This window comes from Lissotriton helveticus, chromosome 3_1, assembly GCF_964261635.1.
Source record: "Lissotriton helveticus chromosome 3_1, aLisHel1.1, whole genome shotgun sequence".
Classification (NCBI taxonomy): domain Eukaryota; kingdom Metazoa; phylum Chordata; class Amphibia; order Caudata; family Salamandridae; genus Lissotriton; species Lissotriton helveticus.
Genome location: NC_136061.1, coordinates 1,488,632,609 through 1,488,648,419, shown reverse-complemented (window position 1 = coordinate 1,488,648,419; position 15,811 = coordinate 1,488,632,609). Strand labels below are relative to the sequence as shown.

The following is a 15,811-nucleotide window of genomic DNA, read 5'->3' as shown; positions in this document are numbered from 1 at the left end:
ACAACTTAAACCTGATAACTGTGCCCTAACATTTCTGCATAGAGGCAGACTTCTACAAATTGCTGATGTGTGACAAAGGGGCAATCCAGGCTCCAAAAAGAAAAACTATTTAACAGAAAAGGAGAAAAAAGAAAAAACTGAACTTGAGTGCCCCACTGCTGCAACCCCTCATCTGAGACGAGAGGGCAATTGCTGTATCAGCAGCAAGGTGTTGGAGCTGAAAACAGAGAGAAGTTGTGTTACAGTGAAATGTTCAAACAGCTTAAGACCACCCTGTTCTCCAGTCATGTCCCTCTTCCTTATGTTTCCTTTGCACATGCCACCAAAATGATTGCAATATGTTAAAATACAAAAAGATTCCCACGGTTATGTCCCCATCTTCGTGTATCATTTGATTTGCAATCTAGTTTAATCATTATAGCTATTATACATAAAACTACTGTTTGTCTCTCCATTCCAATTGCAAATAACCTTCCTGACGTTTGCACCCGTATGCCTACTTAGCAAAGAGATTCGCTCTTCTATGGGCTTGGTCCCATCCATAAAGTACGAAAAATAAATAGAAAGGAACAGATGGCACACTCCTACTTCTTTACCTTCGCTAAGACAGTCCCTTTTTTCTCGTTCTTTTTTGTCCTGAGAGTTGTTCAAAACCTCATCTTTCACAATAAAGCACTCATCAGGACTGGTCATCGGGTCACCTGTAGAAAAATGACAAAACATAATCCCAACTCAATCAAAACAATGTACTTTGTCTTAAGTCCATACATCGTGCGGAACACCACGCTCCTTCAAGAGAGAGGCTCTCAATTACATTTTTATTTGTTACGGAACTCCGACGGAGGTCCACAAAAATACACCAATACAATAAAAAGACATACTTTAAATACTTTTTTAAAAATAATCCAGTAAATTAAAAACGGAGGTAAGAGGGAAATACATGCTTTGAGAAGGGTGCAAAATTCTACATTGTCCAACTGACAACCATTACAACATACAAACTAGACTCTTTAAGAATTTACTAATAAATGGCCAGAAATGTTTTAAAAAATTGAAATATCCTATGGCAAACAATTGCATTTGGTGGGGACAATACAAAATATCGAGCCTCCTGAGCGGAATGAATATTAAATTTGAATGAAGGTCTTAAAAACAAGCGCCTGGCCCTTTGAAGTTTCGGACACACAAATAACACGTGTGAATTAATAAAAAACACAATTCACAGATTCTCTCCCCTCTAGGAATTTTTTTCCAAATGCCAGTCACTTCTCTCAGGAGCAACAGGTTGGTTCTCAAAAGTAGTATCAATGTTCTAATCCCATGTGGGAAATTCCATAAAAGATAGGGCTGAGGTCTATTTCCCACAGCACTCCCACATACCACCTCATTGCGGGCTTTAGATTGACTTAAGGCTGTGTCTCTTACCATACTAATCGAGCTTACAGACTTCTTTAAGAATAACTTCCATTCAGGCTTTGGCATGGCTGATTCACAATTTAAACTGAGCCCAAATGATTCATTTGCGTAAGCAAATGATCTAAAGAAAGCTGATTTATCTTTGAGTTTAACAAAGATTTCCATTCTCAAAGCGGCCCTGAAGGTGCCCTCATCCCCCCTAAAGAGGGAGTTCCCCCACCTCAGGACTGCTGCCAAGGATGAAGCATATGAAGAAACTAGGTGGAATGCCAATCGTAAAACATGTGGGGCAGCCAAAGAGTTTAAATTACAAATTTGGCGGAAAAACCGCCTTCAGCCTTATCAAAAGCGAGCCAATAGTTCCTATCCAGTACTTCTGCAGCATATGTTAATGAAGGGAGAATTTTAACCTTAAATACTGACAGAGCATGATTAAAATGGCGTCTCACAAAGGTTTTGTAAAATCTGTTCAAAGCTCCAGCCTGGGTGGCAGTCTTACCAACACACCGTTTAATATGCACTGAGTCCCGCCCGTTTTTAAAAAAAACCTTCCCCAGATACAGATACGAGTCAACCAATTCAAGTTCTTCTTGCCCCAACAGCCACTTATACCCTTTCTTTATTCTGGGACCTTTCTTGTTGAAGACTAACATTTTACTTTTAGCAATGTTGATTTTCAGAAAATGGCGCTCCGCATATTTGGTAAGGGCATCCAGAAGACTAGGTGTTAAGTGAAAAATCACACCGTCATATGCATATAATAGGGAATTGGTAAAATGGACATTGTACCAATTCTAGGGGCGCCCCCTCTCACTGAGTTTAACTTGCCAGGGAGGTCATATATGTAAAGGAAAAACAATAGAGGGGCCAACTGGCAACCCTGCTTAAGCCAGTTATAGGGCTTAATGTTACAGGATAACCCCTGTGAGCCTCCCATCATCACTTAACAACAGGTGTCTGTATGTAATTCTATTATAAGGCCCAGGAGGTGGAGTGGCATACCAAGATTGGGGAGAGGAGTTGGCCTAACGGCTAGGGCGCTCGACCTCGGACCTGGGGATCTGGGTTCGAGTCTCGGTAACGACGCCAAAACCTCCTGTGATTCTGGGCAAATCACTTAATCTCCCTGTGCCTAAAATGAAAGTGTAACGTAACTGGAAAATATGTAAAGCGCTCTGATACCTGATTCGATTCGGGTCTAGTTCACGCTATATAAAACTCTGCAAAATAAAAAAATTAAAAAATTAAAAAAAGATGGAAGAGCTTTCTCCATAGCGTCTGACGATCCACTTTATCAAACGTCGTGGAGAAGTCAATGAATGCCGTATAACCGACATGCTTCGTGGGAAGACATATTTCTCTACGATGGTCTGGACAGCTGCAATGTTGTCTAGTGCTCCATGGTTCTTTCTGAAGCCTGCCTGTTCTGGCGGGAAGATGTTCTGGTCATGGGCCCATTGCTGCAGATGATGAAGTATACTTTTTGCGAATACTTTGCCCGATGCGTCCAGCAATGCAATCGGTCTGAAACTAGTAGGTAAACTTTTTGGGCCCATTTTAAACAAAGAAACTATAATAGTTCCATTTCAAGAGGAGGGAATACTAATTGTTCGAAAACAAGAATTAAACAATGGCGCCACAAAGGCTCCAAATGGGGCGGATCCCTTTTTGATTAACATAATCGGGATACCATCAGGTCCTTGTGCACCAGAGGTTCTGGCATTCTTTATGAGACCTGCTATTTCATTACTTGACGGGGGACCATATTCGATAAAGGAAAACTCTGTTTCAGGCATCTGAAAAAGCACTGAATTGTTGAATTTATATAATAGTTAAATATAGCCCACCCATTCCCTTTCTGGGATCGGAATTGGGAGAGCCCTCTGTCTTGAATCACAATATTCTGCAATCAAGTGCCAATACTTTTCTGAATTTTTAGCTCTCGCGGCTTCCCTCAACCCAATCCATTTAGCATCCATCTAATTTCTCTTTTATCTTTGTTTATAACTAATTCTTACTCGCTTAAGGCGAATAATTTCCTGTTGTTTACCAGTGGGAAACTGTAGATGTTGTTTGCGGACTAAATGGTTCATTTCTTGATTTAGTGCCTTCAGCGAAAGGGTGCCCTGGGTTGCCCTACAGAGACCAGTGGAATCAGAGCTTAAATTTGTTATATCCCTCATTTGGGCCTCAAACAACTGTATAATATTAGCATAAACATGGCCCTGCTGCTCTACAAATGTTTTCTTCACTATCAACCCTACCTCGGAGGTATTTTTTTGCGTCCAAAATGAACGTCCATTTGCTTTGTTAAAGACCACTGAGCCATGGCCCAAGTTCCCTTGATTCAGTGCAGGTAGATTAAGGGACAATGTCAAAGTTATTACGCTGTGATCGCTCCATACTGACGGAGAAACCTCTAAATTTTCACAGGCCCCGAACATTTGGTAGGGAACAACCACATAGACCAACAGGCTTTGTGTACGATGGGACAGAAAAGTAAATCATGCTATTTTATTGATGGCACCCTCCCATTTAAAATGACCAAATCAACACTTTCAAGCAGGAGGAAACCCCGTATATGTGTTTTTATTTTATCTGGTAGAGCGGGATCAGGAATATGCCAGATTTCCTCTTTATCTGGGTTAGCATAAATCTCCAGTGCAGAATTGGAGATTTTCGCATTTAGATCTCCCACTAGAACCACAAAATGGCATTCTTCCATGGTAGCTATCTCATTAATATATAAAAAGAGTGTGCTCAGCACATGATCAAAAATTTTCCCCGGGGGGATATAAAGATTTGCCATTAGGGTGAAGGTAGGCCTGCCAGACTCTCCCAAACATGCCAGCTTCAGGCAAATACAAAGATATGATGGATGGTAAAAGATGGTAAAAGACTTTCACAAACTGATGCCTTTTCCACCATCGCAGAGACATCCCTCCCGGCGTCCTCCCTGAATCCTCTGGCACACCCTAGCACATCCTCATCACAGGGTCCCTTGTCGGCGCCCCCCTCCTCCATAGAGGCAACGGATACGGCCACAGTTTTACAGTTTTGTGTTTCCCTAATCAAGGAAATAGTTTGCTGACTCTGCTGATTAAGAAGATGTTCTGGACCCAACATTGCTTGCAAGGCAACACCCGATGCGGCAGGTGTACCAGCGGGAGTGTGCTCTATTTTTGATTGGTTCAAGGGAATATGTTGTAAACTCTGCTGGCACTGTTGGAGCTGTTGGGTCAGATGGTTAACACATAAGCCAGGGCCTAGATTTGCACGTAAGGAGGTATCAGGTTAAAGACCACTTAGGCCATCCTCCGTGCCTGGTATTGTCTGGGCCCTGGCCCCTTGACAGGATATTATCTGGCTCCCCACAGGACCACAAGAGTTTCCCCGTATTTCCTCCGAAAGCAGGGGGGAGGCATTACTAGGATGGACTTGGAAAACAAACCTTCTTGGACCAAAATTGCCTCCACAGGGGCAGTCCGGGGAACTATCCCAAAGAAGCCTGTGATGGTTGGGTGGGATTTATAGCAGAGATGCTGTAGATGTCTAGTTCCACTATATGATCTCCTCAATTTATTTATACAGCTTGTAGACGAGGTAAGTACACGCCCAGAGCGTAATTTTTTAGAGGTCATCTCACGCCAAATGGTAGAAACTCTGGCCTCTCACCACCACCACCACTACCACCTCCACTCAATGGATTATTCAATTATTCAATGATTTTGCACTTCAGTTGACAACCTGACTCCAGTCGACAGGACTCACTGCTGGCTTATTACTTCAGCTACCTCTGTTTCTGTAACAGAGAGCAGCTGTGGGAGGGCGGGAGGTGGAGAAAAGCGAACAGCGAGGATCAGTGCGATGTTCTGCCCTACTAAAGCCCCACTAGAGCACTAAAGCACTGCCTCCGCACTGCCACAGCTTCTGCAAATAGTTTTTCAATCCGATCCAGAGGGGGGTGGCGATGTTATCGCCGATGGCCAATGAAACCCCCCTGCTGCACCAATCACCCGGTGCCCCGTGCTGCAGCTGTAGCTATTGACCAGCAGTTGGCTAGAGGGAATGCCGCCAGGAGAAAGTCAGAAAGCAGCTGGGCCTGATGCCGGTGCTAATGCAAATCTTTGTTTTTTTTCGTTTTTTTCCTGCGACCCAAGTAGTGTCACTAAAGCGCCACTTGCACAGTAAAGCACAGCATACAGCAGCTTCTTATTTATTTACCCTTGCTCTGTCCCACACAAAAAATCCCGTCTGTTTACAACAATTAAAATACAAAGTGCACTCGCCTACTGTGGCTGTGCTCACTTTTTCACCTTTGCTCCTTTTGCTCCGATAATCCCCCCGGCGATATGGAATAGCTCCTTTAATTATGCTTTTATACATGCAAATTAATAGACGGCTGTCGAAAACATAAGGCATAAAAGGCAATTAAACAAGTGATGAGTGGTACAGTTAGTGGCTGGTCGTCATCAATGACAAGGTGCTTTACAAGAGTGACATGAACACATATATACAAATATGAACAATATTTAGCAAGTATGTCCACAGTGTACTGCAGAGACCACAACAGGATATATTATTTCCTTGTTCTAGTTGAGGAATTGCGCGGACTGATTACGACAATAACGTCGTAATCACTTTCTGAAATAAGGTGTTCTTTTCTCTGAGTATGTTGCTTTACCATATGATGAATACCATAATTTCTTGAATGTATTAAGTACGGTACGTCAATCATTTTTTTCCCGACAGAACCATTATTTTTCTTTAGCATACCTACTCAGGTTCAGAGGGTTACCCCATTATCTTTAATGGCGATATGGAATAGAGCGCTCTGTCTCGAAGGAGCGCTGTAACGATGGAGCAGCTCCTTACCTGCAGCCTCCAGCCGCTCCTTGCCTCCCGTGTGTAGGGGCCCCCACTGTTTGGTCCCAGTTATGCCAACCTATTCATGGGCTGGTATGAGAGAGAGCAGGCTTGGAATGAAAAAGGGCTTGCAATAATGTGGCACTATCGTTTAGTTTAATTGCTGATATACTGATTATTTAGAACAGCGCAGATGATGAACACTAATATTATCATAGATATCGGAATATGAATTATATAAATGTGGAATTGATGCCAAAATACCGTAGAACCACAATAAACGTTTTAATCTTGGAGCGAGTATCAGTGCCGGGGTAGACACAGGGATTACCCTAGGAGACGGCGTGCCTACAATCTCCTTGTATGCAGATGATATTCTACTCCATATCAGAGACCTCCACTCCATCCCCCGGACATTAGATCTGACACTGTCCACATTCACTGACATATCAGGCTTGCGGGTTAATGCCTCAAAATCTATACTGCTTCACTTCACAGAGAACACCCCAGACCCGAGTTATTTACTCAGGGGCGGGCTGTGTTTATGGTGTATCTGCACTTTCCGCTACTTGGGCATTCACATCTATCGTCAGAAGAAGCACCTACTGCATGGCAATGTTACTAGAGCCGCGTCTGCCATCCGCTCCCAGATCCTCTTTTGGAGTACATTGCCGTTGTCCATGTCTGGCAGAATTGCTCTTGCTAAGATGGTGATGCTGACTCGGCTCCTCTATTATTTTACAAACCTACCAATTTACTTGTCTCCAACCTTTTTCTGCAAGCTTGAAAAAATTGTCACAGATTTTATCTTGGGGGCCTTTAGGCATATACTTTCTATTAAAAAGCTTTAGCACTACTATCTGGCTGTCCAAGTACAGTGGATATCCAGAAGGTTGGCCTCACACAATCTCCCGGACACTGCTACTACGCTTCCCCCTTGTTCGCACCTAGCCGTCCTGCACTTATTTCACCCATGCGCGTGACCCAAATGCGAGGGCTCCCTGCTGCTCACTGTAGCCTATTAATGCTTTTGCAGATTTCTGTTCCTCACCCGAGCCACACAACCCTATGCCCCTGCTATTCCCTTGCTGGGAACACCCAGAGGGCAGCAAATCACCTTAGAAGTAGTAGAACTGAGAAGCTAGAACACAGCTGGCATCCAAGATACCAGAGATCTGTTCAGAGACGGGTCCCTAATAACACACAGGGACCTGGTGGAGGAGGAGGGGCTCCCCTCGGGGGGCTTCCTTCTGCACCACTCGCTTATAACCTCACTATCTTCCAAGTGGGGCTGCCTAACCACAAAGCCTCCCTTACACCACACAATCCAATACCTACATGTTATGAGAAACAGGGGCCACCTGATTTGATGGTTCGCAGCGACACTCCGGCAACATACTGCAATTTCACTAGACCCCTTAAAGGCGTACTGGGAGGAAGAGCTGGGACGGGGTTCTCTGAAAAAAGAATGGGAGGTTACCCTGGAGGGGCCCTCCCGTGTTCCTTATAACAAAAGGTTTCGGTAGATACAATTCTTCATACTACACTGGGCATACCTCACCCCAGCGAAAGTAAACATATATTGTAATCGTGCAGATGCTTGCTGTGAGAAGTTGGCCTGGTATATGCTGTCCACTAATTAAAGTGGGCACCTTGCACCAGTCCAAACGACCCTTATGATATAGGAGGTCAACAATAACCTTTAGAAAGCTATCCTAGTAGTAGCTGTGGAGAGCAGCCTTCAGGCTTCATCTTGAAGGAATGTAAAGCAGATTGTTTTATCAGAATATCAACTTTAGTATTAACTAAATGAATGTAGAACCACACAGTAGTTATAAAAATATGTATTTATTTATATAACACTCTCTAGTATCCTCTACACGAGGGTACAACACAAAGCACACAATACTTCAGCAAAGAAACAGTTGTAAATAGCACAATAGACAGTGGGCTCCAGTGGGAGACCAAACCATTTGAAGTTGAAGGACCCTTCTCGGTGGATTTCAAGGAAACTCTTTTAAACTTAGGAGGTTGGAGAGCCACTCAACCCGTGGTAGTACCAGAGTTACCTACCCCAGAGGAGCCGGGTGCATAGGCCTGGAGTGGTGTCGGAAACCGCCGTCGCTCTCAATGGAGGGCTGCGAAGAATAGCAGCAGCCGGGAAGGAAGAAAGTGTCATTTGGAATTCTAAGGTGGATTCGTGATGGAATGAACCTGAAAGCAGAGGCGACAGAGTCTGGGTCACTTCAGGGTGACCAGGAGCTCGATAGACTAAGGCCCATCGATGTCGGGTGCTTCCGGTCCGAAGAAAAGATGCTTGACTCTGCAGCCACGATGACCAGGAGCCAGGTGCGAGCTGTCCCACAAAGGATGTGGAGTGCTGAGGGATCAGTGTCCGGCTGGAGCACAAACAAGCCTTGGCAAAAGAAACCCAAGCAGGAAGGTCAAGCAGGTTACGATGTGGACCAGCAAGGTCCAGGGGACTCGCCAAGTGATGGGGAGTCAGGGCACATCTGGAGCAATCAGGAAAGCCCAATAGAAATCAAGATGAACCTCAAGAGGACCCTCAGGGCGAATGACCAGGAGTCGCGAGAGGACCTCGAGCAAGATCACAAAGTACCAGCCCACGGAGCACTCGGTGCGAGGACGCAGAAGTTCTTTGCTGAAAAAACTGCTCAAGATCAGGAATACACGGAGTCCAATGCACAAGCTCAGGAATCGCTGACAAGCATATATGCACTTGCAAAAGTAGGCGCTGCAGTGGGGTACGGGCTATGCAGTCCCCAGGAGGGATACTGGCCTCAAACTCGGTGAGAGTGCAGATCGACCTCAAGGAACTTCGGAACCCACCTCCTGTGTTGCTGGAGCCTTTAGAGTCCGCAAGAAGCTGAGGATCAGCAGAACAATCAGTTACGTTATGGTGCCTGTGAATGAAGGGGAGTGACACCTTCACCCCGAGGAAGATTCTTCAGTTGTCCTTAGTGCACCACAGGTCCTGCCTGCATGGAGCCTGTATGGAGCAAGGGCACAGACACAGCTCTGGATGGAGAGGGAGATGAAGTCCAGTCCAGTCGAAGTCCAGAGTGTCCAGACGGTCGAATGTCAGTGGTTTCTTCTTGTAGAATCTTGTCCACGTAAAATCTAAAATCCTACAGTCAGGTAAGCTCTTATGCACCTACGGGAGAAGGTTGGACAGATTCCCAGGACCCTTCGCGAGGAGGGTCAGGACAGAGGGGTGTTTACACCCATGTTCTTTGTCCAGTTTCGCACCAGAGCAGGAGCCTACGGCTCCCAGAACAGGCTTGAGCTGGACTATGCACAGGGACACCAAATGTGCCCCAGGTGCAGACTTTCAGGCACTGAGTCAGTGCCCCCACCCAGCCCCAATACACTAAATCCTGTCTGGGAGATGGTCACACCTCCCTGTGACAGGATGTCTATTGTGCTGCCTTCCTCTGCTCGAGCTTGGCTCAGCAGCAGGAGGGCAGAAATGTGTCTCCGGTCGGCAGCATCCATTTTGTGCTGACTGGGTCGAGAAGGCTGGCACTGGTAAGACCAGTCATCCCACGAAGCTTGCATCAAAAGGGTGGAATCCTACCTCCCACACTGGTTACCGGTGTGGAGGTATGATTCCAAGGTGTTTGATACCAAACAGGACATGTTTTATGACAGGTTATATGATTCGTGATTGACTCTGTGGTTGATTATATGATTCGTGATTGACTCTGTGGTTTTGTTTCCCTGCCTGCACCGTTCGCGCTACAGGAGTAGCCCACCACCCCTCCTTGTGCTGCTGGACCGGCCAGGAAGCCAGGAAACACCTCGTGGCCGCAGAGGAGGGTGAGGCGCCGGCCCCGGGACTGCGAGGACCAGCACACAACAGCTCCAGCTGGTCCTCTTCCCGCGTGAGCCGCGCCCCCTCCCAGTGCCACGCCTCCAGCCAAGCCCAATAACTTCTCGCGGCACCCGCTCCGCGGGTGCCACTCGTGATTGACTCTGTGGTTTTGTTTCCCTGCCTGCACCGTTCGCGCTACAGGAGTAGCCCACCACCCCTCCTTGTGCTGCTGGACCGGCTAGGAAGCCAGGAAACACCTCGTGGCCGCAGAGGAGGGTGAGGCGCCGGCCCCGGGACTGCGAGGACCAGCACACAACAGCTCCAGCTGGTCCTCTTCCCGCGTGAGCCGCGCCCCCTCCCAGTGCCACGCCTCCAGCCAAGCCCAATAACTTCTCGCGGCACCCGCTTCGCGGGTGCCACTCGTGATTGACTCTGTGGTTTTGTTTCCCTGCCTGCACCGTTGGCGCTACAGGAGTAGCCCACTACCCCTCCTTGTGCTGCTGGACCGGCTAGGAAGCCAGGAAACACCTCGTGGCCGCAGAGGAGGGTGAGGCGCCGGCCCCGGGACTGCGAGGACCAGCACACAACAGCTCCAGCTGGTCCTCTTCCCGCGTGAGCCGCGCCCCCTCCCAGTGCCACGCCCCCACAACCGGTCACACTTTATAATACGATCCGAGGAACGCGCCTCGCGGGACGCGCGCGGGTCGCAGTCCGGGGCGAAGACCGGGCAAAGAGCGGGCCGTTTGAGGCCGTTCGAGGACCTGAGAGACTGGACTGGGCCACTCCCTTTGTAAGTAAATATTAATATCCTCCATATACCCATCATCTTAATATTATTTATTGTAATCCCAGGAACATTAATTTTAACATTAACTTCCAACCTCACACGATGGTAGTCACAAGAGGAAAAAAGACTTTAGCTCCAGGGAGCGTCGGAAAACTATTGGGCCCAATGGACGATTTTATTACAAAAGCAAACTCGTTCATTGACCAAAGCATCTCCCTTATGGAAAACAGTCTCCTTGGATCTAGAATTTGCCAAAAGATCCTCCCTGGGAAACCTAGCTGAAGCTAGAACCCCCGTTTCAAACACCAACAAAAAAGTACCAGGGATTGTGAGCGAGGGCAGACGCAGCCTCCCAAACAATGTAGATCTATCCGTATCCGAGCTTATAGACTCTCCTCTAGGCTCAGAATTAGAAAGCACTCCTGAGCTACTTCCCCAATCCCCTACCCAAATATCACCCAAGGAGGATATTCAAGCAAGAGGTAGGAGGGAAGGAGCAATTAGTAAAAACAACTCTACCCAAATAATTCCCACCATATCGAAAACCGCCCCCCTCCCATTCCTCCACCACTATTACAGCAACAACTCACTACTGTAATAGTACATCAGGACCACCAAGAAAGCACAACTCCTATTTCATTGGTCTCACCAACCCAACCCTCTGCAGAAAAGGGTCCGGAAGAACATGACAATTCTATCCTTATAAATAAGCTAGCTGAACTTTTCAAACAACTTCTACAACCAGTAGAGCTAAAACTAGCAAGGATAGAGACTCAGATTTCGAAGCTCATCCCTATGCCACAACACAAACAGGGACTCCTCCAACAAAAGAAAGGGGGCACAAATCCTTTTCACAACACCCTCCCGAAACCTTTGGGCGTTATTGCAAAATCTACAACTCTTCAAACCACCACACCACAGACAGTCACATTGACAGCATTGCCCCCCCTCACAACACCCCCAGTCACGTTGATTTCAACTACCTCAAACTCTACTATCACAGTGCCAACTACATCAAAACAAGACAATAACGTGGCATCCACAATGACCTCGTCACAATCAGCACCAAGAAAAACCGTACCTCCCAAGACCCCGGCACTTAACCCTTTTACCCAACCAACTCAAAGAAACACCTTAAGAGGGACTGGAGAAATTAGAGCTCATTCCGAGCTTCCACCCGAGGCTGCCCCCTATGTAGCGGTTATGATTGGAGTACCCGAACTAACACCTAACACGGCGGAACCTCCATGGTCCCTAAAAAACAAACTACATCATTGGCTACAGACAAACTGTCCCATGCCACCAAACTGCCATGGAAGGATTTCCTCCCTACGCAGGACCCCATGGGTAGGGAAAGGCAGTAAACAGTTCTCAGGGGACTGCATCATTATAACTTTTGAGGACCCCTGGGCGGCAGACTACATCTGCCCCTGGGATCAATCTAATGTAATTGGAGGAATTAGAATTAAACCACTTTCCTTCTTCTATCCCATCTTCCAAGCTACAAATAGTAACTTCTTTGAAGACCCTGTCTTCCCGTGGGTCGAACGACCCCAGCGCCAACCCACAGTCTACGAGAGTAGACAATATGGCCCCTCTCGTTTTCGAGAGCAGGAAAATCCTTGGCACACAGTAAACCCACGTCATCAGGGACCAAACTGGGGAGAATGGGGATACCAACAGCAGAGGATGACCCGCAGAGAACCGCCCAGATGGGACCCTTGGCATAACATCCCACTAGCAAACAGATATAGTCCCCTAGAAATGGTAGACTGACCACCAAAGGATACAGATCTCACCAGCTCTAACCTTCCACACTTCCCCCTCCCAAGTAACCACATTGTGAATACCTCACCAACCTTATCCCCAAAAGCTAATTCCCTCACAATACCTTCCCTATTCTGGAATGTGGCGGGTCTACGTTCTAAGATCGAAGACCCTGTAGCTGTGAACTTCCTCGAACAAGGCAAAATAATTTGTCTTCAAGAGACCTGGACAACCTCAGAGCTTCATCTACTGGGGTATAAAACATACTTTTCCCCAGCCATTCGTACCCCAATAGGTAGACCCAAAGGAGGACTAATAACCTATATTGCTAATACTCTTTCCCGCTTAAAAGTGACCAATCTTTTCACTGACTCTAACTGCCAGATATTTTCCCTCTCCTTTGCAAACGAACACACCATTATTCTCGTTAATTCATATAACAATCTAACGGAAAACGATTTCTTGATTTTCGTTGAAAACATGCAGGAGAGACTAAGAAGCTTATTACAGCGGGAGACCAACTCCAAAATGACTCATCTTCTTTGGGGAGGTGATTTTAACCTCCACCCATGCCCAATGGCAGTCTCCCAATGCTGCGGGTTTGTGGACGAACACGAAGTTCCATTAGCCCATTTCGCTCACAATAAATCTGGCAAAACCATGAACAACATACTGTCAGAGTTTGACTTAGTGATCGCTAACTCCGCAAAGGCGAAGGAACATCAGTTCGATCCAACCTACGTGGGCAGAGGCCACCAGACAACAGTGGACTTTATCCTGCTCTCTCAAGGTCTCACTACAATGGTCACAGATTATACAGTAATGACAAACACACTAAGCGATCACTATGCTCTAAGGATAGAACTCCATCCATCAGAATACAAATCTAAGGTCACTGATATAGCAAAAGCTCTTACCCAAGAGAGATTGCAACTAGGGAAACATAACGGTTACTCCATAAAATGGGACAAAATCAACCCACAAAATCTTACGAAGAAACTAGTGAACCAGGCGTATCAGAATATTATTAACTGCCTGGACCCAGCGCTAAACCACGCAGAGGTCCTCTTAAATTTTGGAGAAATCTTGGCAGCAGCCAAAGAACTGCTTACGAGGAAAGCAACAAACAAACATCTAGAAAAAAAAGGATGGTTTGACCATAACTGCACGAGGGCCCTAACCGACTTAAAATCTGCCCTCCACAAAAAACCAAGAGATACGGGCCTCATTCAACTCCTGAGAAGACAATATAAAAAGGATCGCAATCTAAGAGTAAAACAAATGAAAGAGAAACTGTGGAAAGATCTAGATACGAGCTCCTTATCGAAAAACAGCAAGGATTTTTGGAGAACGGTTAGATCTCCATATCTCTCAGATAACAACTCCCCCAAGATAGAGGTGGCCATAGACGAGGGAACCTGGATAGCCCACTTTGGAAACATATTCAAAGTTCAAGGAACTGCACACCATCCACCGAACATTCACAACAAGGCACAATATCCAATCCCAATATCTTTCGACATCTCTGAAATCTTGGTGGCTCTGGAAAGAAGCAAGACAGGAAAAGCCCCGGGCCCTGATGGCGTCCCTGTTGACCTCTTTAAATTTAATCAAGATCTCTGGGCACCCATCCTTACAAGAGTCTGTGCAGCTGCAGTCAGCGAAGGTATTTTAGACTCCTGGACCAGATCAATCATGGTCCCCATTTTTAAAAAAGGGGATCGCCAGGATGCGAAATGCTATCGCCCTATTTCCCTTTTGGACTCCCTCGGTAAAGTGGTGGGGAGGGTCATTTTGGAGAGACTCCAACAGTGGAGCGAGGAAAAAGCCATCATTTCGGATCTACAATTCGGTTTCAGAAAAGGCCTTGGAACAGTAGAGCAGGCACTCAACCTCAGTCTTATAATGGCCAAATACATGCATGCTAAGAAAACCCCGGTATACATGGTCTATGTAGACCTGTCTGCCGCTTTTGACTGTGTCTCACACTCCAAACTATGGACAGTCCTAAGAGAAATGGACGTGGACCCCTCCCTGTTGGGCATCCTGAAAGAGTTGTATTCTGGGGCCTCGGCGAGAGTTCGCTTTGGAAAGAACGGAGAGTTGACGGCGCCATTCGGTGTGGAGCGAGGAGTCAGGCAGGGCTGTGTCCTGGCCCCCTTTCTCTTCTCGCTCTACACCAACGGCCTGGAGGAAGAGATGCTGAGGGGGGCCCAGGACCTCCCAGAACTGAAACAGAGACCAATCCCAGCACTCCTTTACGCGGATGACGCCGTCATCCTGGCCCGAACTCCCCGCGAACTCCAGCACTCACTTAATAGATACACCTCCTTCATGAACTCCTTGGACCTAAAGGTCAACGTAAAAAAAAAACTTTTGTCATGACCACGGGGGGGCGAAGAAAGGTACAAAAAGCATCTTTCTTGACAACCAACCACTTGAGACCACTGCACAATATCCATACCTCGGGATTATGATAGACGACAAGCTAACATGGAAACCAGCTGTGGACACTCGATGCCATCTATTCAAGCGTTCGACAGCGGCTTTGCAGTCTTTCTCCCGGAAACTGGGAAGGAGACGCCCAGTAGAACTGTTGAGAATCTATAAAGCCAAGTGCCAGGCCATTGCTCTTTACGGAGCAGGAGTCTGGGGTCACACAGATGTCGGTGCCCTACAGAAAATCGAAAACGAATTTATAAGATTTCTTCTCGCCACCCCGAAAGGCTCATCAACCTACGCCTCCCACATGGAACTGGGAAATCCTTATCTCCAGGATCTTATCAAAATCCAGCCCTTGCTCCTGTGGAGGCGTATCTGGATATCAGAGACGAATACATTAACTCAGTCGATAGTGGCTGACACAATGTTACTCGACCACTCCCTCAGACTGAAGTGGCTCCGTTATATTAGAAACTTTTTTTCTGATCTCGAGCTTGAAAAATACTACCTTCAACCAGAGTCGATCGTCTCTCTCCCAAAAAAGGAGCTGAAGGAACTTGCCTTACGACATCTAGAAACACTAAGATTGTCCTCCGATGCTGCAAAACCCTCAGTGATTCACGCGCATATTGTTCAGCAAACCTTTGGCATCCAGCCATACCTTACCTTACAGACTAAAATATACGAGAGGATGCTGT

General features: G+C 46.6%; 1 protein-coding gene across 5 annotated transcripts in view; it reads right to left on the bottom strand.

Annotated features, from left to right (window-relative positions):
* Nucleotides 1–15,811, bottom strand: part of LOC144823540 (uncharacterized) — a 606,829-nt gene that overhangs the window by 331,104 nt on the left and 259,914 nt on the right. For all 5 annotated transcript variants that reach the window (XM_078682147.1, XM_078682144.1, XM_078682143.1 and 2 more), the window contains one exon: nt 597–701. In XM_078682147.1, the coding sequence (XP_078538273.1) occupies nt 597–701 (105 nt within the window). The remainder of the gene's footprint in view (nt 1–596; nt 702–15,811) is intronic.